We start from the raw sequence: 26,609 nt of genomic DNA, 5'->3' as shown, positions 1-26,609 counted from the left end.
CACCCTCCCTATCCCAGCCCTTTAGGAGGTCAAAAAGCACTGAGCTGATCTCCCTGTGCTATGTGCATGCTTCCCACTAGCTATCTATTTTACATTTGGTAGTGTATATATTTCCATGCCACTCTCTCACTTCGTCCCAGCTTATCCTTCCCCCTCCCCGTGTCCTCAAGTCCAGTCTCTACCTCTGTGTCTTTATTCCTGTCCTGCCCCTAGGTTCTTCAGAACCATTTTTTTTTCTTTTTTAGATTCCATATATATGTGTTAGCATACGGTATTTCTTTTTCTCTTTCTGACTTACTTCACTCTGTATGACAGATCTAGGTCTATCCACCTCAATACAAAAAACTCAATGCCGTTTCTTTTTATGGCTGAGTAATATTCCATTGTATGTATGTGCCACATCTTCTTTATCCATTCATCTATTGATGGACACTTAGGTTGCTTCCATGTCCTGGCTATTGTAAATAGAGCTGCAATGAACATTGTGGTACATGACTCTTGTTGAATTATGGTTTTCTCAGGGTATATGCCCAGTAGTGGGATTGCTGGGTCATATGGTAGTTCTGTTTTTAGTTTTTTAAGGAACCTCCATACTGTTCTCCACAGTGGCTGTATCAATTTACATTTCCATGAACAGTGCAACAGGGCACCCTTTTCTCCACACCCTCTCTAGCATTTATTGTTTGTAGATTTTTTTGATGATGGCCATTCTGACCGGTGTGAGGTGATACCTCACTGAAGTTTTGATTTGCATTTCTCTAATGATTAGTGATGTTGAGTATCCTTTCATGTGTTTGTTCGCAATTTGTATATCTTCTTTGGAGAAATGCCTATTTAGGTCTTCTGCCCATTTTTGGATTCAGTTGTTCGGTTTTTTTGATATTGAGCTGCATGAGCTGCTTGTAAATTGTGGAGATTAATCTTTTGTCAGTTGCTTCATTTGCAAATATTTTCTCTCATTCTGAGTGTTGTCTTTTCGTCTTGTTTATGTTTTCCTTTGCTGTGCAAAAGCTGTTAAGTTTCATTAGGTCCCATTTGGGTTTTTTTTGTCTTTATTTCCATTTCTGTAGTAGATGGGTCAAAAAGGATCTTGCTGTGATTTATGTCAAAGAGTGTTCCGCCTATGTTTTCCTCTGAGAGTTTTATAGTGTCTGGCCTTACATTTAGGTCTTTAATCCATTTTGAGTTTACTTTTGTGTATGGTGTTAGGGAGTATTCTAATTTCATTCTTTTACATGTAGCTGTCCAGTTTTCCCAGCACCACTTATTGAAGAGGCCATCTTTTCTCCATTGTATATTCTTGTCTCCTCAAGTTTCAGATTGAAGAACTTTTAACAACTTTTTTATAAACTCCTTCAGCTTTTGTTTGTCTGTGAAAATTCTGTCTCTCCAATTCTAAAGGACAAGTTTGCTGGATACAGTATTCTTGGCAGTTTTTTTTTCTTTGCACACTTTGAATATATCATTCCTATCCCTTATGGGCTGCAATATTTTTTGCTGAAAAATCTGTTAATCTTATGAGGATTCCCATGTATTAGACAAGTGGCTTTTCTGTTCTTGCTTTTACGATTCTGTCTTTATCTGCTGAAAATTTCATTATAGTGTGTCTATGTGTAGATCTCTTTGGATTAATCTTCTTTGGAAGTTTTTGGGCTTCCTCGATCTGGGTATCTCTTTCTTTCCCCACATTAGGGAAGTTTTTAGCATTATTTCTTTGAATATGCTTTCTGCCCTTTCTTTCCTTCTCTTTCTTGAAGACCTGTAACGCATATATTGATCCACTTACTGGTGTCCCTTATGTGATCTTCACATTTTTCTGTTCTTCTTTCTTTTTGCTCTTTTGATTAGATGACTTCCACTGCCTTGTCTGATTCTTTCTTCCATTTGGCCTAGTCTGCTTGTGAAGCCCTGTATTGAATTTTTCGGTTCATTTATTCTTGAAATCTATGATTTCTGTTTCGTACTTCTTAATATTTTCTGTCTCTTTGTTGAAACTCACACTTTGTTCATGCTTTATTCTCCTGACGTCAGTAAGCATCTTTATTACGATTATTTTGAACTCCCTGTTGGGTAATTCACTTATATCCACTTCGTTAAGGTCAGCTCCTAGAGATCTGTTTATTTGTTTGAAACATCCCCGTTTCTTTACTTTCTTTGACTCTCTGTGTTGGTTTTTGTATAAAACAGCCACTTTTCCCAGTTTTGACAGATTGGCCTTGTGTAGGATATGAACCTCCTTAATCAGCCTGGCCTGGTTGTTGAAATCATTGTCTTTGTTCTTAGTGACTTCCAGTAGTTGAGGGTGTTCCAAGACCCATCAGTGTCCTCAAAGATGTGGTTAATGCTCATATGCCTGTGTAGGCTTCTGGACAACTGCCAGTTGCCTGCTGCTTTAACTCCCTGATGCAGGTGAATTGGAAGCCCAGTTATCAGGCAGGAGTTGGAAAAGTCAGAATATGACATATGCCGGGTAGCCCCTATGAAGAAGAATCCAGAGCTGGAAGAGTTTTTTCTTCCTCACTCTGTGCTGAGCCAAGGGAAATAGTTGCTCTGAATGCTTCTCTGTCCAAGTAAAACAGCCTTTGTTTTTAGTGGTCCCAGGGACTCATGAAGGCTGAGCCCTTTCAGCTCCCAGAGCTAGGTGAATTGGGGGCTAGTCCCTTAGGTGGCAGTTGAAAACTGGTGTGCTAGAGGTGTGGACAAGCTCCTTTCAGGAGAGAAGATAAAAATTTGGTCTTACTTGGAGCTGGGAGAGATAGCAGGGGACATGTCCACCAGGTTTACCAGGCTCACAAAAGGATCCCAGTGAGCTTCCACATGCTGACTAACTGGAAGCCAGAACCACAGGCAGCAGCTAGGAAAATATACAACTTCCTTCCAGGGAGAAACTGGGAGATGGGCATTATTTTGTCATCTCCCTCCATGCTGGGTCTGGGTGTATAGCTACAGGGAATCCTCATGCATCCATTTAAAAACTGCTTCTTTGTTTGCTATAGTACTGTGGTGCTCAGGAATGCAAGCCCAGTTGACTTTCAGAGGCAGGTTATTTTGGGGTCCATCCCTCAGGTGGCAGTTTTAAAAGTCAGGGTTCTAAATGTGTAGACAAGCTCCCTCCAGGGACATGCAGGAGATTTGGCTTTATTGTTGAAGGAAGCTGGGGGGAGAGAGCAGGGTAAGTACCCACTGGCTCTTTGGGGCTCTAGGCAGGATTCCAGTCAGCTGAAATGCAAGCTGATTAGAAGCTGGGCCCTCAGACAGTAGCTGGCAAAGTATGTAGTCCAACACCCTCCAGGAAGAAATTGGGAGATAAGCATTTGTGTGTGTTCCCTCTGCTCTGAGCTTGGGGAGATAGCCAGAGGGAGTGCTCAAGCACCTTGTAAAAACTGCTTATTTGTTTGCTCTAATACCATGGGACTTGTGAAGGGAAGCCCGTTTGGCTCTCAGAGCTAGATGATTTGGGGGCCCATCCCTCAGGCGGCAGCCTTAAAATTTGGGACATTAGAAATGTGGTGCAAACAGTGCGCTAATTGGGAAGAGGCTAGGAGTTGGTGGTTTCAGAAAGATTATAAGGCGCTGTTCTTGGGTGGGGTTTATAGTAAGAGTGTGTCTCATCCTTTCCTACACATTTCCTTGTGGGTATTTTCTCAGTTTCCCAATGTGTAGGAGTCACTAAAGTTAGTTTCTTGATATCTTTCAGAGGGAATTGATCTGTGTGTAGCTGTATATTCAGTGCATCCATGGAAGGAGGGAAATTCAGGAGTCTCTTCTGTGTCCATCTTGAGGTACCTGTTGATCTTTTCTAATAACCGACTCCTGGTTTCATTGACTGTCCATATTGTTTTTCTGTTTTGTTTATGTATGCTGTAATATTTATTATTTTTCCCACCTGCTGGCCTTGGGTTAAGTTTTTTCTACTTCCTTAAGGAAGATGTTCGATTGTGGATATGAGATCTTTATTCTTTTTTAAATGTAAGCCTTTACAGGTATAAATTTCCCTCTCATCACTGCTTGTGCTCCATCCCGTAAGTTTTGGTATTTTGTATTTTTTTTCTTTGGTCTCAAGGTATTTTGTAGTTTCTCTTGTAATTTCTTCCTCGACCCATTGGTTGTTTAAAAGCGTGCTGTTTAATTTCCACATGTTTGTGAATTTTCGTTTCCCTTGTGTTACTGATTTCCACTTTTATTCCGTTGTGATAGAAAAAGATTCATTGTGTGATTGCAATAGTTTTAATTTTTATTAAGAATTGTTTTGTGGCCTAACATATGGCCTATTCTGGAAATGTTACATGTACACTTGAGAAAAATCTATAATTTACTGTCTTTGGGTAGAGAGCTGTGTATATATGTGTGTGTTAGGTCCATTTGGTTGATACTGTTGTTTAAGTCTTCTGTTTCCTTCCTGATCTTCTGTGTGGTTGTTCTCTCCCATTTCTGAATGAAGGCTATCAAAGTCTCCAACTCTTACTGTTTCTCCCTTCCATCAATGTTTGTTTCATCTGTTAAGGAGCTCTGTGTTTTAGTGTGGGTCTATTTGATTTCACCCTACAGTTCGTTTAACTTGTATTTTTATATCCAAGTATTTCACAGCTTGGGAAGTTTTTGTCCATTATTCCTTCAGACGAGGTTTCCGCTGTTTTCTCACTCTTTTTTCTTCCTGGATTCCCATAATGTCTTCTTTTTTGGATTCCCATAATTCCATTAGGGTCTGTTCACGTCTCTTCATTCATTTTCCTTTTTGCTCTGAGAACTAATAATTTCAAGTGATTTGTCTTCAACTTTGCTGATGCCTTCCTCTGCCTGTTGCAGTCTGCTTTTGAACCCCTCTTGTGAAATATTCAATTTACACTTTTAGCTCCACATTTGCTTTTTTAAAATAAATTGTCTCTTTGTTGATATTCTCACTTTGTTGATATATCACCTTCCTGACTTCCTAGGCAGTTGTTTTCAAGAGTTCATCTAGCAACTCTGAAGCCTGTGTTTCTTTTTTTTTTTTTTAATTAACTTATTTATTTATGGTTGTGGTGGGTCTTCGTTTCTGTGCGAGGGCTTTCTCTAGTTGTGGCAAGTGGGGACCACTCTTCATCGCGGTGCGCGGGCCTCTCACTGTCGCGGCCTCTCCTGTCGCGGAGCACAGGCTCCAGACGCGCAGGCTCAGTAATTGTGGCTCACGGGCCCAGCTGTTCTGCGGCATGTGGGATCTTCCCAGACCAGGGCTCGAACCCGTGTCCCCTGCATTAGCAGGCAGATTCTCAACCACTGCGCCACCAGGGAAGCCCCTGAAGCCTGTGTTTCTTTAGTGTCACTTTCTAGAGATTTATTATGTTCCTTTGAATGGGCCACATTTCCCTGTTTTTTCTGTATTTTGTGAGTTTTTGTCAAAAATTGCATATTGAACAAAACAGCCACCTCTCCCAGCCTTGTAGACTGGATACTTGCAGAGGAAAACCTTCACTAATCAGCCTGGTGTAAAGGCTTCAGGTCGTCTCCGATCTTTTATGAGGATGTGCCTTCACTGGGCCTGTGTGTAAAGCCCAGCTTCAAGCCCCTAATTCTGCCACACACACAGCTGTTTTTAATTGTTTCATTTCTCCAAGAGCCTCACCCCTGGCTTCTTGGCCCTTAAATGTTCTGTTGTATTCCTCTGTCAATAATCTCTGCCCTCCAGGTGTGTGCAGGTCTACAGTTGCCATGAAGTTTTCATGGGCCATTGAATCCATCATTGCTTTCACAGCCACCAATCTGATATACAAAATATTCCACTATTCCTATCTCAGCTCTGAGTCATGTGAGACAGAAATCAGACTCTCAGACATTGCCTGGCATGCCACACATTGCAATCAAGTTGCACTCTTTTACTTTTCTCCCAATGGAGGACCAGTAATTGGGCAGCTTTCACTCTACTGCACCATATTGAGCCAGGAATGGGTTAGGATAAGAGTGAGCAAAAATGTCACGAAATTTGCTCTCATTTTGAGAGTGACTCTTTCTTTACTGGGCATTCACTTTGTTGCTTCAGATTACTGGCTGGTTTCTAGAGCTCCCACAAAGCTATTTGTATTCTATTGTTTAGTTCAGAGTTTTCATGGGGTTACATACCTGGAGCTTCCTATTCTGCCATCTTACCTATATCACTGCTGTCCTTCATTTTTGGAAGATGGTTTTACCAGATATAGAATTCTTGGTGAACAGTGTTTTTCTTTCAACACGTGAATATGAAATCCACCAGCCTTCTCCCTTGACGCTTTCAAAATTCTCTTTGTTGTTAGTTTTTGCAATTTTAATATAGTGTTTTTGTGTAGATCTCCTGTTGGAGTTCATTGAGTTTCTTGGATATGTACTTTCATGTATTTTATCATATTTGAGGAGTTTGGGACAATTATCTCTTCAAATATTTTCCCTGACTTTCTATCCCTTTCTCTCCATGTGGGATTCCTATTATGGATATGTTGTCATACTTGATGATGTCTTGTAGGTCTTTTACGTTCTGCTCGTTATTCTTCACTCTTTCCTCTTTCCACCCCTCAGAGTGGATAGTCTCAATCAGTTCTTCTTCAAATGTGCCAATTCTTTATTCTGCCTGCTTAAATCTGCTAATGAATCCCCCTAATGACTTTCTTATTTCAGTTGTGGCACTTTTCAACTCTAGAATATATATTTGATTCCTTTTTGTAATTTCTTTCTCTTTATTAGTATTCATCGCTTGGTGAGGCACCATTTTCCTGATTTCCTTTAGTTCTTTGTCCAAAATTTCATTTAGTTCTATGGGAATATTTAAGAGAGTGATTTAAAGTCTTTTTTTATGCCTGGACAATGTGTATATGTGTATGTCCACATTGTGTGGACAATGTGTATGTATATATATACACACACACAGACACATATATATAAATATATATATATATGTATATATACATTTTTTTCCTCATTCATGGATCATACTTTGTTGTTTATTTTCATACCTCATAACTCTTTGTTGAAAATTTATATGTTAAATAACATAAAGTAGAAATTCCGGAAATCAGATTCTCCCTTCCCATCAGGATTTTCTGTTACAGCTGTTTGTTGCTGTTGGTGGTGGTGGTGGTGGTGGTGGTGGTATTGCTCCTGTTTGTTGAAATCCAGATTGCATTTGGGAAGATGTAATGGTTGTTACAGGTTGGAAGGAAGCTTTATGATATGAGAAGCCTATACCATTTTTTTGTGACTTTATTTTAAATTAATATAAAATGGTGTTGGTTTTTTTTGGATGTATTTTTATGTTCCATGCTACTAACGTTTAGGATTCAAACATTTGACAAAAGTGTATTTAGGACTTTTCATAAGTATTTGATTGAGAGTATTCAGTGGTGATATTTTGTTTCTTGTATATACATGGGTCTCTTTCTGGGCTCTCTATTTTGTTCCGTTGGTCTATATGTTTGTATTTAACCCAGTACTATTCTGTTTTAATTACTGTAGCTTGGTAATATGTTTTGAAAGCAGGAAGTGTGATCCCTTGAGCTTTATTCTTCGAAAGATTGTTTTGGCTATTTGGGCTCTTTTGTGGTTCCCTATGAATTTTTGGATTGCTTTTTCTATTTCTGTATTGAACACCATTGGGATTTTAATAGGGACTTCATTGAATCTGTGGACCACTATGGTAGTATGTACATTCTAAAAATAGTAACCATGAACATGGGATGTCTTTCCATATTATCAGTGTCTTCTTTAATTTTCCTCATCATTGTTTACACTTTTCAGTGTACAGGTCTTTCACCTCTAGTTAAGTTTACTTCTAAGTATTGTATTCTTTGTACTGAAGTTGATAATGGGTTTGTTTTCTTAATTTACTTTTCAGATTTTCAGTAATCTTAGTTGTAATTTTTTCCCTTTCATTACTTTAAATATGTCCTGCCACTCTCTTCTGGCTTGCAGAGTTTCTGCTGAAAGATCAGCTGTTAACCTTATGGGGATTCCCTTGTATGTTATTTGTTGCTTTTCCCTTGCTGCTTTTAATATATTTTCTTTGTATTTAGTTTTTGTTAGTTTGATTAATACGTGTCTCAGCATGTTTCTCCTTGGGTTTATCCTGTATGGGACTCTCTGCACTTCCTTGCCTTGATTGACTCTTTCCTTTCCCATGTTAGGGAAGTTTTCAACTATAATCTCTTCAAATATTTTCTTCTGAAAATATTTCTTTTTCTTTTTCTCTTCTTTTTCTGGGACCTTTATAATTCGAATGTTGGTGCGTTTAATGTTGTCCCAGAGCTCTCTGAGACTATCCGCAATTCTTTTTATTCTTTTTTTTTTATTCTGCTCTGTGACAGATATTTCTACTATTTTATCTTCCAGGTCACTTATCCGTTCTTCTGCCTCAGTTATTCTGGTATTGATTCCTTCTAGAGAATTTTTAATTTCATTTATTGTGTTGTTCATCATTGTTTGCTCCTGAGTTCTTCTAGGTTCTTGTTAAACGTTTCTTGTATTTTCTCTATTCTATTTCCAAGATTTTGGATATCTTTACTATCATTACTCTGAATTGTTTTTCAGTTACACTGCCTATATCCTCTTCATTTTGTACTTTACGCTTTCATCTCCTGCATATTTCTCTGTCTTCTCATTTTGTTTAACTTACTGTGTTTAGGGTCTCCTTTTCACGGGCTGTAGATTCGTAGTTCCCATTGTTTTTGATGTCTGCCCCTAGTGGCTAAGGTTGGTTCAGTGGGTTGTGTAGGTTTCCTGGTGGAGGGGACTGGTGCCTGTGTTCTGGTGGATAAGGCTGGATCTTGTCTTTCTGGTGGGCAGGGCCACGTCTGGTGGTGTTTTGGGGTGTCTGTGAACTCAGTATGATTTTAGGCAGCCTCTCTCCTAATGGGTGGGGTTGTGTTCCTGTCTTGCTAGTTGTTTGGCATGGGGCGTCCAGCACTTGAGCTTGCCGGCCATTGGGTGGAGCTGGGTCTTAGAATTGAGACAGAAGCTCTGGGAGAGCTCTCGCTGATTTATATTACGTGGGTCTGGGAGGCCTCGGGTGGAGCAATGTCCTGAAATCGGCTCTCCCACCTCGGAGGCTTAGGCCTGACACCAGGCAGGAGCACCAAGACCCTGTCAGCCACATGGCTCAGAAGGAAAGGGAGAAAAAAAGAAAGAAAAAATAAATAAAATTAAGTAATTAAAATAAAAAATATATAAAAAGAATAAGAGAGCACCTGAATCAATAAACAAATCCACCAATGATAACAAGCGCTAAAAACTAAACTAAGATAAATATAAAAATCAGAAACAAATCAGTCGCAGACAGCAAAACCCAAGTGTACAGTTGCTTCCAAAGTCCACCTCATCAATTTGGGACAATTTGTTGTCTATTCAGGTATACCACAAATGCAGGGTACATCAAGTTGATTGTGGGCATTTAATCTGGTGCTCCTGAGGCTGCATGGAGAAATTTCCCTTTCTCTTCTTTGTTTGCACAGCTCCTGGGGTTCAGCTTTGGTTTTGGTCCCATCTCCGCATGTAGATCACCCTCAGGCATCTGTTCCCCACCCAGACAGGAGGGGTTAAAGCAGCGGCTGATTAGGCCACTCTTGCTCACTCAGGCTGGTGGGAAGGAGGGGTATGGTAGTCATAACTGGAATGTGGGGTGAGCCTCTGGTAGCAGAGGCTGGCATGACATTGTACTAACCTGAGGCATGCCGTGTGTTCTCCCAGGGAAGTTGTCCCTGGATCAAGGGACTTTGGCAGTGGTGGGCTCCACAGGCTCTCAGGGTTGGGGGCGTGTGTTGATAGTGACCTGTGCTTGCACATAGGATTCTTGGTGGCAGCAGCATCAGTGTTAGCATTTCATGCCTGTCTCTGGGGTTCGAGCTGATAGCCACAGCTCGCTCCCGTCTCTGGAACTTGCTTAGGCAGTGCTCTGCCTTCTGTGGGCACACAGGGAAGGAACCTCTCTCCTCGTGCACCCCGAAACAATGGTCTCTTGCCTCTTCGGCAGGTCCAGACTTTTTTTCCTGTCTCCCTCCCAGCTAGCGGTGGTGCACCAGCCCCCTTCAGTCTGTGTTCACACAGCCAACCCCAGTCCTCTCCCTGGGATCTGACCTCTGAAGCTGGAGCCTCAGCTCCCAGCCCCCACCTGCCCTGGTGGGTGAGCAGACAAGCCTCTCAGGCTGGTGAGTGCTGGTCAGCACTGATCCACTGTGCGGGAATCTCTCCGCTTTGCCCTCAGCACCTCTGTTGCTGTGCTCTCCTCCGTGGCTCCGAAGTTTCCCCCGCCCATCCCCTGTCTCTGCCAGTGAAGGGGCTTCCTAGTGCGTGGAAACTTTTCCTCCTTCACAGCTCTCTCCCAGAGGTGCAGGTCCCGTCCCTATTCTTTTGTCGCTGTTTTTTCTTTTTTCTTTTGCTCTACCCAGGTATCTGGGGATTTTCTTGCCTTTTGGGAAATCTGAGGTCTTCTGCCAGCGTTCAGTAGATGTTCTGTAGGGGTTGTTCCACATGTAGATGTAGTTTTGATATATTTGTGGGTAGGAAGTTGATCTCCACCTCTTACTCCTCCGCCATCTTGAAGGTCCCCCCCGATCTTGGCTTCTTTGTACAAACAATTTTTTTTCCTCCAGCTGCTTTTAATATTTTATATTTATCACTGGTTTTGATCAATTTGTTTGTGATGTGCCTTAGTGTAGCTTTATGTTTCTTATACTTGAGATCACTAAGCTTCATGGATGTATGGATTTACAGTTTGAAAAACTTTCACTCATTATTTCTTTCAATTTTCTCCCCTACTCCCTCACACTCCTGTAAGAACTCCAATTACATATTTATCTGACCACTTGAAATTGTTGTACCATTTGCTGTTCATTGCTAATTTTTCCTCTGTTTTTTTCCTGTCTTTTCTGTAGAAATGTATAATGTGCTGTTTAATCCCATCCATTTTATTTTTTATATCAAGCATTGTAGTTTTTATCTACATCTAGAAGTTCAATTTGAATCTTTTGTTTTATCTCTCATGCTTGTACTTAACTTTTTGAATCTATGGAATACAGGGATAATGACTGTATGGAATACAGTGCTAATGACTGTATTAATACCCTTCTAACACCTGTGTCAGATTAGCAACAATTTAAAAAAAATTTTTTTTCCAGACATGCCATGTGGCTTGTGGGATTTTAGTTCCTGACCAGGGATCGAACCAGGTCCTCCGCAGGAGAGCATGGAGTCCAACAACTGGTCTACCAGGGAATTCCCAGATTAGCAACAGTCTTAACTGATTTATTTTGTTCCTCATGGGTCCCATTTTCTTGTTAAATCTGGTCATTTTTAATTGGATTCCAGACTTGCTGGGTGGTGGATATTTTGTAGACATATAAATATTCTTGAGCTTGGTTCTGAGATGTATTTCTGTCATTTGTAACCTGTTTGATCTTTTTGTGTTTTGCCATTAAGATTCGTTAAGTGAGATGAGAGGAAGGCTCATCTTTGGTCTATCTTATACTGAACCAAGGGCCAGCCATGACCAAGCACCTCCACCTAAGGGAGCAGCACCCAATTCGTCAGGACTTTCTGCCAGGTAGGGACATACTCCCTTGCTCTCTTGCTGTGACTCCATCTAATAGGCTCCCCACACAACCCTGAACACAAACCCAAGAGCAGAGTAGAGGGATTTTTATTTCTTTTTCCCTGCTGTCAATCCGGCATCTGGAAGACCAGGTGTCACACGACAGGTTATAAGAATTACAAAGAATAAATAATAAATACACAGAAAAGATATTTATATATATTATGTATATAGTATATGATTATATATACTTTATCTCTATTATTAATCTTTATGTAAAGTCTATTATGACTTATTTAATATAGCTCCACCAGACTTTTTTGTGCTCATTATGTTTAATTCATTATAAGGTGTATAGGTTTGCTAGGTCTGCCATAACAACAAAGTGTAGACTGGGTGTTTAAGCAAGAGAAATGTATTTTCTTACAGTTTGAGAGGCTAGAAGTTCATAATCAAGGTGTCAGTAAATTGGTTTCTTCTGTGGCATCTCTGCTTGGCTTGCAGATGGTCTCAAGCCAAGGAGAGATGAAATATATTTGACATATAACATTGAAATATATTTGACATATTTTAATTGAAATATATTTCAATTTTAATTGAAATATATGACATATAATATTGTGTAAATTTAAGGTGTAAAACATGTTGATTTGGTAGATTTAGGTATCGTAATATGATTGCCATTGTAGTGACAATTAGCACCTTGATCATGTCATGTAATTATCATTTCTTTTTGGTGATTGTGATAATTAAGATCTAGTCTTTTAGCAAGTTTGATGACTATAATACAATACTGTTGTTTATATTCACTATATCGTGCTTGAGATCTCTGGGACTTTTTTAGTGTTGCCCTCTTATTGTGTCTTCATATGGTCTTTCTTCTGTATGTATGCATTCCTTGTGTCTCCTTGTGTAGCCAAAGCTTCTTATAAGAACACCAGGTAGAATGGATTAGAGCTTACCTTCACAGCCTCATTTTAATGTAATTACTTCTTGGAAGGCTCTAACTCTGAATATAGTTACATTCTAAGGTACTCAGGGTTAGGGCTTCAACATATTGATTTGAGGGGTTGGGCACAATTCAGCCCATAATAGAAGTACAAATAATGATAAATGTTGAAAATCAGTGGCTTGTCATTATGTGCATGAATATCCAAGATCATTAACATTAAAACTAGTTGAAAAAATAAATCAGAGAATAAAGCAAAAAACATTGTTACTATATCAAAACCAACAACTTTCCCATGTGCAAATAAATACATATTATACCATATGTGAAAATGTTTCATTTACTATAAGAATCCAGTTGAAAGAACTGAATCAATGTTTGCCTATATGTATATCTATATATAGAAAACTATTAAACTACATAAGGGATCTAAAGGAGAGTGAGATATACAGTGGCCAGAAGTATATTATTGGCAGACTGGATAATGTCATTATTTTACCATTGTAACAATATTATGTCTCACTTCAATTCATAAGTATGATGCTAATCAGAACCTCAGCATGATTATTTTTAGAGATTTGGCCCTAGAAAGTTATACTGTTTCTCTTGATGAAGAGCTTGTGAGAATAGCTAGGGAAATTCTGAAAATTGAGTCAAAAGATATGATTACCATAGTTAAATCTATAAGAAAGCTAAAGTAATGAACACATTGTGTAAATGGTGCATTGATAGATAGACCAAGGGAACAACAACAACAAAACTCTATCAATAGATCCAAATATATAATGGAATTTTATATGTAATATAAGTTGGTTTTCAGAATAATACAAAGGACTCTGGTCTCAGAACCTATTTGTATAAAAAATTTGGAACTTGTAACTCTCACACATACAGTAAGAAAATGCCCAATGGAAATATGTAGATGTAAATCATCTATTCGATTAGCCTCTGTAATAACTATTTATCAAAGAACAGTGAAATCCTGTATTGGAATAGGGATGAGGGGAGTGGAACTCTCATGTAATGTGACCCAAATGCCCTTCTTGACCAAACTTCAGTCAGGTTCCTCTAAACCCTCTTTTAGACTAAGCCTTGACCTTAGCATTCCATATCCATCCCATCCTTGACAGGGGTACACAGTCCAGTTTTAGCAAGAATCCTGCTAAGTCAGTTTAGATAGAATCTTCATCCTTGAGCCTCATCCCTCACCTTTGACATCTAAGCACTTGGCCTCTCTTTAGCAAGAATCTCGTTAGGTCAGGTTAGTAAGAATCCCTTTACTTTTGAAGTCTCCTTCTAGTCATTTTCCATCCACATATTCCCTCACTTTGCTCATCAGCTATAAGTCCCCAGCTTTCTTTGCTGTATTTGGAGTTAAGTCTGATCTCTCTGCCCTATTGTAATTTTCTTGAAAAAAGTCTTACTGTTTTACTAAGTGTCAGAAAGGCTTTTTCTTTCACAAATCCTAGTGGGAGTATAAATTAGCATAGCTTCTTTGATGGCCTATTGTTAACATCTACCAACTTTTACGTATCTATTTTAATTTAGCAATTGTATATTTTGGAATTTGTATTGCAGAAATAATGCAAATATGCAAAGAAGTATAGACACAAATATTTACTGCATATTTACAATAATGAAATTTGGAAACAAACTAAACATCCATGTAAAAGGTTTTTATTAAGTAAATCATATACCCCTCCAATAAAATATCATGCAGCCAAGAAAAAGTATGATGTATGTATGGTCAGGCCACTCAAAATGCCTGTTCTCTTGCTCTTTGTACATCTCCTGCTTGACCAGTGCTTGCTTCACCTACACCCTACTCAGAAGAGTAACCTTCCTGCATACTTGCCCCATGCCCCAGCCAATGACTGTTCTAGCTTTAGAGCAGAACATCGCCACGCTGATAGCTTATCAAAGGGACGGTGAGAATCATGTAGCTCTGTTGGTTTCCCTGGTAACTGATGAACCAATCTGAGGTCAATTCCCCCTATAACTGGTATCTTCCCCCCAACCCCTGCTAGGGAAGACTACTGCCACGTCCTTCCTGTGGCCTGCTGCACAGGGTGGGATGTCACTCAAGGACCACACTTCAGACATGTAAGATCCTCCATCCATTAAATCGTTGATGTCTCTGTCGCTGATTTTGGGCTCTTTTTTCATTCTTTCAAGCCTCTGTGTTGCAGCCCAACTATGTAGTTTTAAATAATTTGACTTGATAATATGACTACACTTTAATTGAGTCAAAATGAGTTGTAAATAAGTGGAAAAAAGAAAAGCTCCTATTTGAAAAATGTATTTGTGTAGTGGACTGCACTGAATAAAGTTGAGGCTAATGAACATTGGTTCCATTTGGGAAGGAGATGCAGAGTGGAAATTTCCTCCAATAATCCCATCAAGCACTATGCTTTTGATTAAACTGACCCTGTGTTTTTGTATAATTTAAAACAAAATGTTGAAATATATTTATATACAATAAAGAACACAGAAAATATTCCATCAAGTGTTGAAGGAATAATGATTTTTCAACAGCCTTGCTCAGGTCAGAATTGGAGGTGTATGAACAAAAAATTTGCAAACAATATTGAGTATTTTGCTAGGCCTATGTCATGAGGAGGGCCATCTGGTTTGCATAAAACAAACATGGTATGGCTGTCAGTTCATTATACTTTCATATTTACCTTTAACGTTAGGAGTTCATGGATTTTTACATAGGAAATGATTGCCAAATGCCAGTTTATGTACCTGATGCACAGTGAGGCCAAACAAACAAAATCGTCGAAGTTTGGAGCAGGTAAAGATTTATTGCAAAGACCAAGCAAGGAGAACTGGTGGCTCGTGCTCAAAAGACCTGAACTCCTGGATGATTTTTGTGGAAGAGTTTTTATAGTAAAAATTTGGGGCGAAGCCTATAGGATGTGTGACTTTTGTTGGTAATGAGGTGACTGGGTGGTGTTTAGGAATATTGTACTCAATCTGAAGTTACCATCCTCCAGCAGAGTGGGAGTTTTAGATCCTGCACATATTGTTATGCATAACAAGACACATACATAGATATTGCTATGTATATCCCTTGAGGAGGAAACAGGTCCCCGTTTTATAGCTACCCTATTGTTTTTGACTGCCCCTCCTTTGCTTCTGTATTTTCTCTTCTTCCTTATTAGTAACTGTCTGAATCTGTCCTTTGCAACTCAGCGACAACAGTCTAGGAGCTGAAACCTTTTTCCTCCAAAGAAGCAGAGGACAGGGAAAGGCTTTTGTATCCAGAAAGGCCCTGCAGCATCCTGCTTGGTTTGAAAATTGCAATAAATGAAAAAAGAAGTCTGTTCCATTATGACTAAACCAGTGAACTCACTCTTGAGAAAATATGCTATTTGTCCTTCACAAAGGATGCCCCCTTGATGCCAAGTAGGTTAATTAATGCAGAGACGGAAAATTCTATTCCATTAGGAGGATATTTTCTCGGGACTATCAGGATCTAGCAATTTGGAGAATATGATTTCAGCTACGAGCTTTCCTAGTTTTGCCCTGGGACCCAGGTATACAGATGGCCTAAGAGCCACAGTGTGGACATGATCTTGGAGAGGCAGCAGTGAGTGGTGGCATGAAGTGAGATCTTAATTCCCTGCCCAGGAATTGAACCTGGGCAGCCTGGATGAAAACCAGGAATCCTAGCCACCACACCCCCGGCTCTTGCCCCCAGTGAAAAATGCATTGCTCACGGAGGCAAAAACTGTAAAAACAGGTACAAAGTTTATTATTAGAGACATAGCACACAGAGAAACAGTTTGTTTAGTTAAGACAGAAGCAAGGCAGAGATGCACATCTGGATAGAGAGGGTGTGGGCGTCCCCCCTAATGAGGAGAAGCGCAGTAAAAAGGTGGTTAAATCATTTATACAGGGCAGTTCTTCTGGGTCTTTGTGTACCTTTGGCCAATTATCTGGTTTCTTCTTCTACACCTGACCTGCCCTAGGACCCTCCCCAATATGCCTGTGCAACTTTTTTCCAAGATGGATTTCAGCCCAGAGGCCTATGAGACGGCCTTAGCATCACATATTCTGGGGTGGTGTGCCCTCCTTTTTGACCCCCAAGGAACCTTTCTGCACATGTGCAGTGTCTCCCTTGCCCCAAGGATGGGAAATATATGACCTCTTGATCCTTGACTCAAACAAGGGTTAGCCCCTCTCTATTCCTGCCATGACTGTTATCTTAAGGTGTTCACGGGAGACAAAGCCTGGGTATTTACCCTGTTTCTGCAGTTACTTCCATTTCAGAGAGCAAACAGGAGGCTGATTTTAAATGTCTAAACTGAAGCCCATCTATCTCCTGTCTCAGCAAATGTAAACAGGAGACTAAGTTGTAAGTGTCGGAAGCCCACTTTTTCCTGCCCCATGAAATGTAAACGGGAGGTTAGTTGTGAATGCCTGGCTTGGGGCCCCTCTATCTCCTGCCTCAGACACACACCCAGTCAGGGGTCTCAGGGCACCCAGGACCCTGGGATAAGCATTTCCCCCCGTATTTCTACTCTGAAGTACTAAATTGATTGCTTGGTTCACAGTCAACCCAGGGTGCAGGGGGCCAAGGGAAATGTAGTCTTTCTCCCTCTTACTGTCTTCCTGGTCTTTAGCGGCTTCCTCTGCGCATGTGCAACGTAGGGCCCGCCTCACCCCTTCCGCTTTCATGCGCCTCGAGGTGAGAAGAACCTGGAGCTTTGGTCGTGGCAGGTGCAGGACTTGCGTGGCCTGAAGCTTCGCTGAGAGCGGCGTTCTTGTGGCGGGGGCAGAAGCGGGACGTCGCGGGACGTCTCGGGCCGTCCTCTGGCCCAGGCGGGACTGCAGTGCCCGGGTCTGGCCTGGACCTCCGCCCTGGGAAGGTGGGTGGGGCGATCCCGGTTCGGGCCTTGTGGTCTCGGGGGCCGGTGGAGCTGAGACCCGTTAGGAGAGGGGACGGTGCGTGTGGGGACGGAATGCCCGGCCCCGCCCGCATCTGACGGGGGGACGCCGGGGCGGACAGTGGGAGGGAAAGCGCGGTGGTCACGCTGGCCGTGAGCGGGCCAGAAAGCGCGGGCGGAGGGTGTGCTGGGCAGCCCTGCTCTGGAGCGGGAGAGACCCGGTCAGTTACAGCCGTGTCACCTGTACTGTGGGCGGGAGAAGTAACCTGGGGGCGAGTCAGGTCTGCAAAGGAGGCTATGAATAATGCCTGCTTCATGGCGTTGTTCTGAGAATTCTGTATGGGTCGTTTGGAAAAAGAGCCAAGTGCCAGGTACTAACCGTCGAAAAAGTGATAATGTTGTTATTTAGAAGGCACTTTGTTCTTTTCATTGGGTGGTTTACATAAGCCTCCCAATTATCTCGTGATAACGGTATGAGCATCTGCATTAGACACACGTTAAGCAAAAAGCAAATCTGAGTCTCAGGTTGGTGAGGTGGTCCTGAGTTTGAGAGGGCCGGTGACTTCTCTAGGCTTAACCGGATTGTGACAGAGCCAGGAGTCGAACAGTCGTTCATACTGTTCAGTCAATCAAAAGAAACTTATCAAGAGTCCCTTTTGAGAAACTTCAGCCCACTAGAAAGTAGTAAGTTTTAACACTTTGCCATAAAGCACCGCATCCTTTTTATTGGGCAGTCTGTGGATTCTCTAACTCAAGGGGTAAACAGTTTTGCTAGGAAAATAGATAAAGGATGCAGCCTGTGTCTCTTTTTTTTACTGTTAATTTTAATGAAGTAGTGTCATCCTTTGCTGTACTTCAATCATCTGTTTTTCCATTTTTGTTTGTATTTAATTAAATCAATTTAAATCAATAGACAAAATTATTTTTACCAAATGAGAGCGGTAGGTTTAAGCCCCGTGATCATTTCAAACTGGTAGATGGACAGATGGTGTTTCCACAGGATCTTTCCCTTGCCATTTCAAGGGCTGAAGGGATGCTGTAGGGAGGCTGCTTCTCAGCTGGGCTGCTGATGTGATTGGGAGGTGAATGAATGTAGGAACTGTAAAGCAGGCCAGGTGTCCTGACAGTGTCCTTTTTCTGTCCCCCCAGCTGAATCTTCAGTCCTCTGCACCTTCCTAAACGCTACAGAAGATGAACATATCTGAGGTCAGCTCTCTATTCATTTCCCACTTTGTGGTGTGATGGATTTAACTCTTGATTTCAGATTGCTCTCAGCCTGTTTTATACATTCTTTATCAATGTAAGTTATTTTCCTTTTATGATTAGTTTGCTAAGATTTTACTTGAGTCAGGAATGTACACTCTTGAGTTATATTGAATACCTTTTTGTATGTATTGTAGTAAAGGTATAGCTTATTTTCTTTAATCTGCAAATTTTCGAGGTAGCTGAAATGGATTTTAGAATGGTAACTTACTCTTGAATTCTTGTATGGATGCTACTTGCTAATGGGTTCTAGTTTTTTGGTTTTGATTTTACATACTAAATAGTGTGATTTGTAAATAAGCATATTTTTTTATCTCTTTCTATCTCTGTGCACTTTAATTTCTTTTTCAGTCAGGCTGGGATTTAATGTGAAAGAATTCATTTATTCACTGCTAAGTATGATGTTAGTCATATGCCTTAAATAGCTTCTCATTGTCAGATCTTTTCTTTTCCTCCTATTCCTAGTGCTATAAAATTAGTGTCATTTCTTCCTTAAAAATTCACTCTAGAATTCACTACAGAAACAATGTGGACCTGAAGTTTACTTTGTCAGAATTTTTTTTTTTAAATAACAATTTTATTGAGGTACAATTCTTGTACCAAAAATTCACCCTTTTAATTTGTGCAGTGCAGTGCTTTTTTTAAACTATGTTCACAGAGATGTGGAATTATCACCACTATTTAATTTTAGAATAATTTCATCACCCTCAAAAGAAACCCTGTACTCTTTAGTAGTCACTCTCCATTCCTGCTCCCAAGCTCCTAGGAACTACTAATCTACTCCGTGTCTTTAGAGATTTGCTTATTTTGGAGGTTTCCTATAAATGGAATCACAAAATATGTACCCTTTGGTGAATGGCTTCTTTCATTTAGCATGACCTTTTTAAGGTTCATCACTGTTGTAATACGCATCAGTAATCCAGTTCAGTTTCTGGCCAAGCTAATATTTAGTTGTATGGATATATCACATTTTGTTTATCAGTTTATCAGTTGATAGACATTTGTTGTTTCTGTTTTGACTGTTATGACTGTTTTGACTGTTATGAGCAGTTGTGTAAACATTTTTGTGTGTACCCAGTTTTCCAATCTACTTTGTATATACTTAGAATGGAATTACTGGGCGATAAGGTAACTGTTCAACAAATTTAGAAACTGCCAGAACAATTTTCCAAGGCAGTGGAACTATTTTACCACCCCATCAGCAATGAATGAGGGTTACAGTTTTCCCACAACTACCATTAGTCATTGTTATTGTCTGTCTTTTTTTTAAAAGCCCTCCTGGTGAATGTGAAGTGGGATTTTATTATGGTCATGATTTGCATCTCCCTAATGTTGAGCATCTTTTCGTGTTCTAATTTTTTATTGGCTGTTTGTATATATTCCTTGGAGAAATGTCTGTTCACATTCATTCTCCGTTAATAAATTGGGTTATTTGTCATTTCGTTGTTGACTTGTAAGATTTCTTATATGATTTGGGTACAAGCCTCTTTATCAGTTAAATTTTTGTAAATATTTTCTCCCATTTTGTGGGTTGCTTTCACTTTCTTCATGGAGTTCTTTGAAGCACAGAAATTTTTTATTTTGGTAATATCCAGTTGGTCTATTTTTCTTTTGTTTGTTTTTGTCAAATCTAAGAAAACTTTGCCTAACCAGAAATCAAAAATATTTATTCCTCTTTTTTCCCTACATTTTTTACAATTTTAGTCTTTCCATTTAGGTCTGTTACTCATTTTGAGTTAATTTTTATAGATGGTGTGAGGCAGAGGTACAACTTCATTCTTTTGCATGTGAATATTCAGGTGTTCCAAAACCATTTATTGAAAAGAGTATTATTTTTCTGATTGAATTGTGGCACCCTTGTTGAAATTCAGTTGTCCATAAATGTAAGGGTTTATTTCTGGCCTCTCAATTGTATTCCATTGTACTTTTAAGGTTTTTTTATTCTTATGATGTCTGTTCTTATACCTTAGTAGCATAGTATGATATTGTGATTTATAAGAAAGACATATTTGGTCTTCATCCCTGTTCCTGGCACAGAGTTCCTAAAACCCTTGCAAATTCCTAAGTAATAAGAGAGATTAAGTTGTCTTTTGTTATTCATAACAAGCCACTTCAACCATGCTTGAATTCATGTTAATGAGGAGACCTTTGGAACCCCCCCTGAGGATGTAGGCTTGTTGCCAGGGATACCAATTAAGTCATTAGAGGGTTGTGACTTGAAGGCACACCCCTTGACCTCTAGGGAGGTGGGGGGGAGCTGGAGGTTCACTTAATCACTAATAGCAATTATTCCTACATAATGAAGCCTCCATAAAAATCTCTGAACTATGGAGAGCTTTGGACAGATTTGATGTTGGTGAACACGTGGAGGTGCTGGGAGGGTTATGCTCCTGGAGAGGGCATAGAAGACTGCTCTTTGCAGCTTTTTCCTCTGGCTATTTCTGAGTTGTATACTTTGTAATAAACCTGGCAATCTAGTAAGTAAACTATTTTCCTGAGTTCTGTGAGCCATTCTAGCAAATTAACTGAACCTGAGGATGAGGCTGTCCCATTTATAGCAAGTTGGTCACAAGCACAGGTGGCAATCTGGACCTGTAATTGGCATCTGAAGTGTAAGGAGGGGCAGTCCTGTTGAGCTGAACTTCTAACTGGTAAGATCTGTTGTGGAGTCCAGGTAGGTAGAGTCAGGCCTGAATTGAATTGTAGGACACCCTGCTGGTGTTGCAGAATTGTTTGGTAATGTGAAAAACCTCTACACATTCAGTGACCAGCAGTGAAGTAGTATTGAGATACAGAAGTATTCTGTGACTAGAGTGTTACAGTAATACAGGGGAAAAACAGGAGTGTTTTCTGTAAACATAGAGTAATCGAAATTGAAAGGTGAGAGCCCTCTAACTTTTCTTTATCAAGATTATTTTAGCTATCCTGGGTAACTCACATTTCCATATGAATTTTAAGATTAGTTTGTCAATTTCTGTAAAAGAATAGAGCCGTGATTTTGATAGGGGTTGGGTTGAATCTGTAGCTCGATTTCTGGAGTATTGCCATCTTGACAATACTAACTTTTCTGATCCTTGAATATGAGGTATGTGTCTTTCCATTTATTTAGGTCTTTTATTTTAAATTTTTTTATGTTTTACTATCATAACTGCCACTTTATTGTTGTGTATTTCTATAAACATATGAAAATGTGAACTTTATATTTGTTTTTATTTGAACTTTTTATTTTATACTGGAGTACAGTTGATTAACAATGTTGTGTTAGTGTCAGGTGTACAGCAAAGTGATTCAGTTATACTTATACATGTATCTATTCTTTTTCAAAATCTTTTCCCATTTAGGTTGTTACATAATATTGAGCAGAGTTCTGTGCTGTAGAATAGGTCCTTGTTGGTTATCCATTTTTAATATAGCAGTGTGTATAGGGAGTTTGGGACTGACATATTTAGGTCTTTGAAAATTTACTTCAATGACACTTTGTTGCTTTAAGTGGGTAAGTTTTATACTTTTGTTGGATTGATTCTAAGTATTTTATTCTGTTTGATGCTATTGTAAGTGGAATTGTTTTCTTTATTTCATTTTCGGCTTGTTCATTGCTAGTGTATAGAAATACGACTGATTTTTACATATTTATCTTGTATTCTGCAACCTTGGTTAACATGGTTATTAGCTTTATTTATTTAGTTTTTGGATTCCTTAGGATTTTCTGTACTCTGGTTTAACTTGCCCTTCCTTTTCTTTCTTTTTTTTTTTTTTTTTTTTAAGGATTTTCTTATTTATTTATTTATTTATTTTTGGCTGTGTTGGGTCTTCGGTTCGTGCGAGGGCTTTCTCCAGTTGCGGCAAGCGGGGGCCACTCTTCATCGCGGTGCGGGGACCGCTCTTCATCGCGGTGCGCGGGCCTCTCTCTATCGCGGCCCCTCCCGTCGCGGGGCACAGGCTCCAGACGCGCAGGCTCAGCAATTGTGGCTCACGGGCCCAGCTGCTCCGTGGCATGTGGGATCTTCCCAGACCAGGGCTCGAACCCGTGTCCCCTGCATTAGCAGGCAGATTCTCAACCACTGCGCCACCAGGGAAGCCCCCTTGCCCTTCCTTTTCTTGCTTTTTTATGATAAAATTTAAGCTCATGAATTGAGGCTTTGTTTTTCTTTTTCAATGTAGGCATAAGGCTCTGTATTTTCCTTTGAAAACTGCTTTAGCTGCATCACACAATTTTTTTTTTTTTTTTGGCCGTACCATGCAGCATGTGGGATCTTACTTTCCTGACCAGGGATTGAACCTGCACCCCCTGCAGTGGAAGCTCGGAGTCTTAATCACTGGACAGCCAGGGATGTCCCTGCACACACAGATTTTGATGTTGTGTTTCTATTTTCATTTAGTCCAAGGTACTTTTTTAAGTGTCCTGTGACTTTTTTTTTTTTAATATTTATTTATTTATTATTTTTGGCTGCCTCAGGTCTTAGTTGCGGCATGCAGAATCTTTCGTGTGGTGTGTGGGCTTCTCTCTAGTTGTGGTGCGTGGGCTCAGTAGTTGAGGTGTGTGGGCATAGTTGTCCCATGGCATGTGGTATCTTAGTTCCCCGACCAGGGATCAAACTCGCATCCCCTGCATTGTAAGGCGGGTTCTTAACCACTGGACTGCCAAGGAACTCCCATCCTGTGACTTCCTTTTGTGTGTGTGTGTGTGTCATTTTTAAGAAAAATTTTATTTTATTTATTTTTTCATACAGCAGATTCTTAATAGTCATCAATTTTATACACATCAGTGTATACATGTCAATCCCAATCACCCAATTCATCACACCACCGCCCCAACACCCCCGCTGCTTTCCCCCCTTGGTGTCCATACGTTTGTTCTCTACATCTGTGTCTCAATTTCTGCCCTGCAAACCAGTTCATCTGTAGCACTTTTCTAGGTTCCACATATATGCATTAATATACGTTATTTGTTTTTCTCTTTCTGACTTACTTCACTCTGTATGACAGTCTCTAGATCCATACACGTCTCAACAAATGACCCAATTTCGTTCCTTTTTCTGGCTGAGTAATATTCCATTGTATATATGTACCATATCTTCTTTATGCATTTGTCTGTCGATGGACATTTAGGTTGCTTCCATGACCTGGCTATTGTAAATAGTGCTGCAATGAACATTCGGGTGCATGTGTCTTTTTGGATTATGGTTTTCTCTGGGTATATGCCCAGGAGTGGGATTGCTGGATCATATGGTAATTCTATTTTTAGTTTTTAAGGAACCTCCATACTGTTCTCCATAGTGGCTGTATCAATTTACATTCCCACCAACAGTGCAAGAGGGTTCCCTTTTCTCCACACCCTCTCCAGCATTTGTTGTTTGTAGATTTTCTGATGATGCCCATTCCAGCTGGTGTGAGGTGATACCTCATTGTAGTTTTGATTTGCATTTCTCTAATAATGAATGATGTTGAGCAGCTTTTCATGTGCTTATTGGCCATCTGTATGTCTTCTTTGGAGAAATGTCTAATTAGGTCTTCTGCCTATTTTTGGATTGGGTTGTTTGTTTTCTTAATATTGAGCTGCATGAGCTGTTTATATATTTTGGAGATTAATCCTTTGTCTGTTGATTCCTTTGCAAATATTTTCTCCCATTCTGAGGGTTGTCTTTTCATCTTGTTTATGGTTTCCTTTGCTGTGCAAAAGCTTTGAAGTTTCATTAGGTCCCATTTGTTTAATTTTGTTTTTATTTCCATTACTCTAGGAGATGGATCAAAAAAGATCTTGCTGTGATTTATGTCAAAGAGTGTTCTTCCTGTGTTTTTCTCTAAGAGTTTTATAGTGTCCGGTTTTACATATAGGTCTCTAATCCATTTTGAGTTTCTTTTTGTGTATGGTGTTAGGGAGTGTTCTAATTTCATTCTTTTACATGTAGCTGTCCAGTCTTCCCAGCACCACTTATTGAAGAGATTGTCTTTGCTCCATTGTATATCCTTGCCTCCTTTGTCATAGATTAGTTGACCATAGGTGTGTGGGTTTATCTCTGGGCTTTCTATCTTGTTCCATTGATCTGCGTTTCTTTTTTTATGCCAGTACCATATTGTCTTGATTACTGTAGCTTTGTAGTATAGTCTGATGTCAGGGAGTCTGATTCCTCCAGCTCCATTTCTTTCCTTCAAGACTGCTTTGGCTATTCAGGGTCTTTTGTGTCTCCATACAAATTTTAAGATTTTTTGTTCTAGTTCTGTAAAAAATGCCATTGGTAATTTGATAGGGATTGCACTGTATCTGTAGATTGCTTTGGGTAGTATAGTCATTTTCACAATATTGCTTCTTCCAATCCAAGAACATGGTATATCTCTCCATCTGTTGGTATCATCTTTAATTTGTTTCATCCGTGTCTTACAGTTTTCTGCATACAGGTCTTTTGTCTCCCTCGGTAGTTTTATACCTAGGTATTTTATTCTTTTTGTTGCAGTGGTAAATGGGAGTGTTTCCTTAATTTCTCTTTTAGATTTTTCATCATTAGTGTATAGGAATGCTAGAGGTTTCTGTGCATTAATTTTGTATCCTGCAACCTTATCAAATTCATTGATTACCTCTAGGAGTTTTCTGGTGGCATCTTTAGGTTTCTCTATGTATAGTATCATGTCATCTGCAAACAGTGACAGTTTTACTTCTTCTTTTCAAATTTGGATTCTTTTATTTCTTTTTCTTCTCTGATTGCCATGGCTAGGACTTCCAAAACTATGTTGAATAATAGTGGTGAGAGTGGACATCCTTGTCTCGTTCCTGATCTTAAAGGAAATGCTTTCAGTTTTTTACCATTGAGAATGATGTTTGCTGTGGGTTTGTCATATATGGCCTTTATTATGTTGAGGTAGGTTCCCTCTATGCCCACTTGCTGGAGAGTTTTTATCATAAATGGGTGTTGACTTTTGTCAAAAGCTTTTTCTGCATCTATTGAGATGATCATATGGTTTTTATTCTTCAATTTGTCAATATGGTGTATCACATTGATTGTTTTGCGTATATTGAAGAATTCTTGCATTCCTGGGATAAATCCCACTTGCTCACGGTGTATGATCCTTTTAATGTGTTGTTGGATTCTGTTTGCTAGTATTTTGTTGAGGATTTTTGCATCTATATTTGTCAGTGTTATTGGTCTGTAATTTTCTTTTTTTGCAGTATCTTTGTCTGGTTTTGGTATCAGGGTGATAGTGGCCTCATAGAATGAGCTCGGGAGTGTTCCTTCCTTGCAATTTTTTGGAAGAGTTTGAGAAGGATAGGTGTTAGCTCTTCTCTAAATATTTGATAGAATTCACCTGTGAAGCCACCTGGTCCTGGACTTTTGTTTGTTGTAAGATTTTTAATGACAGTTCCAATTTTGTTACTTTTGATTGGTCTGTTCATATTTTCTATTTCTTCCTGGTTCAGTCTTGGAAGGTTATACCTTTCTAAGAATTTGTCCATTTCTTCCAGGTTGTCCATTTTATTGGTATAGAGTTGCTTGTAGTAGTCTCTCAGGATGCTTTGTATTTCTGCAGTGTCTGTTGTAACTTCTCCTTTTTCATTTCTAATTTTATTGATTTGTGTCCTCTCCCTCTTTTTCTTGGTGAATCTGGCTAATGGTTTATCAATTTTGTTTATCTTCTCAAAGAACCAGCTTTTAGTTTTATTGATCTTTGCTATTGTTTTCTTTGTTTCTATTTCATTTATTTCTGCTCTGATCTTTATGATTTCTTTCCTTCTGCTAACTTTGGGTTTTGTTTGTTCTTCTTTATCTAGTTCCTTTAGGTGTAAGGTTTGTTTTTTTATTTGAGATTTTTCTTGTTTCTTGAGGTAGGCTTGTATAGCTATAAACTTCCCTCTTAGAACTGCTTTTGCTTCATCCCATAGGCTTTGGATCGTCATGTTTTCATTGTCATTTGTCTCTTGGTATTTTTTAATTTCCTCTTTGATTTCTTCAGTAATCTCTTGGTTATTTAGTATCGTATTGTTTAG

General features: G+C 39.6%; 1 protein-coding gene and 1 long non-coding RNA gene across 2 annotated transcripts in view; both read left to right on the top strand.

The window, feature by feature from the left end:
- LOC130708402 (serine/threonine-protein kinase MRCK alpha-like) overlaps positions 1-11,540 on the top strand; it is a 63,029-nt gene extending 51,489 nt beyond the window's left edge. The window contains exon 12 of the mRNA XM_057548369.1: positions 11,413-11,540. Coding sequence (XP_057404352.1) covers positions 11,413-11,540 — 128 coding nt within the window. The remainder of the gene's footprint in view (positions 1-11,412) is intronic.
- Positions 11,541-14,548: 3,008 nt separating this feature from the next.
- Positions 14,549-20,069, top strand: LOC130708358 (uncharacterized). The gene is made up of 2 exons (XR_009008583.1): positions 14,549-17,350; positions 18,518-20,069. It is a non-coding gene; the product is annotated as an uncharacterized LOC130708358 (long non-coding RNA).
- Positions 20,070-26,609: the final 6,540 nt, after the last annotated feature.

Source organism: Balaenoptera acutorostrata, chromosome 6 (genome assembly GCF_949987535.1).
Source record: "Balaenoptera acutorostrata chromosome 6, mBalAcu1.1, whole genome shotgun sequence".
Classification (NCBI taxonomy): Eukaryota; Metazoa; Chordata; class Mammalia; order Artiodactyla; family Balaenopteridae; genus Balaenoptera; species Balaenoptera acutorostrata.
This window is presented reverse-complemented; position numbering and strand designations above follow the sequence as displayed.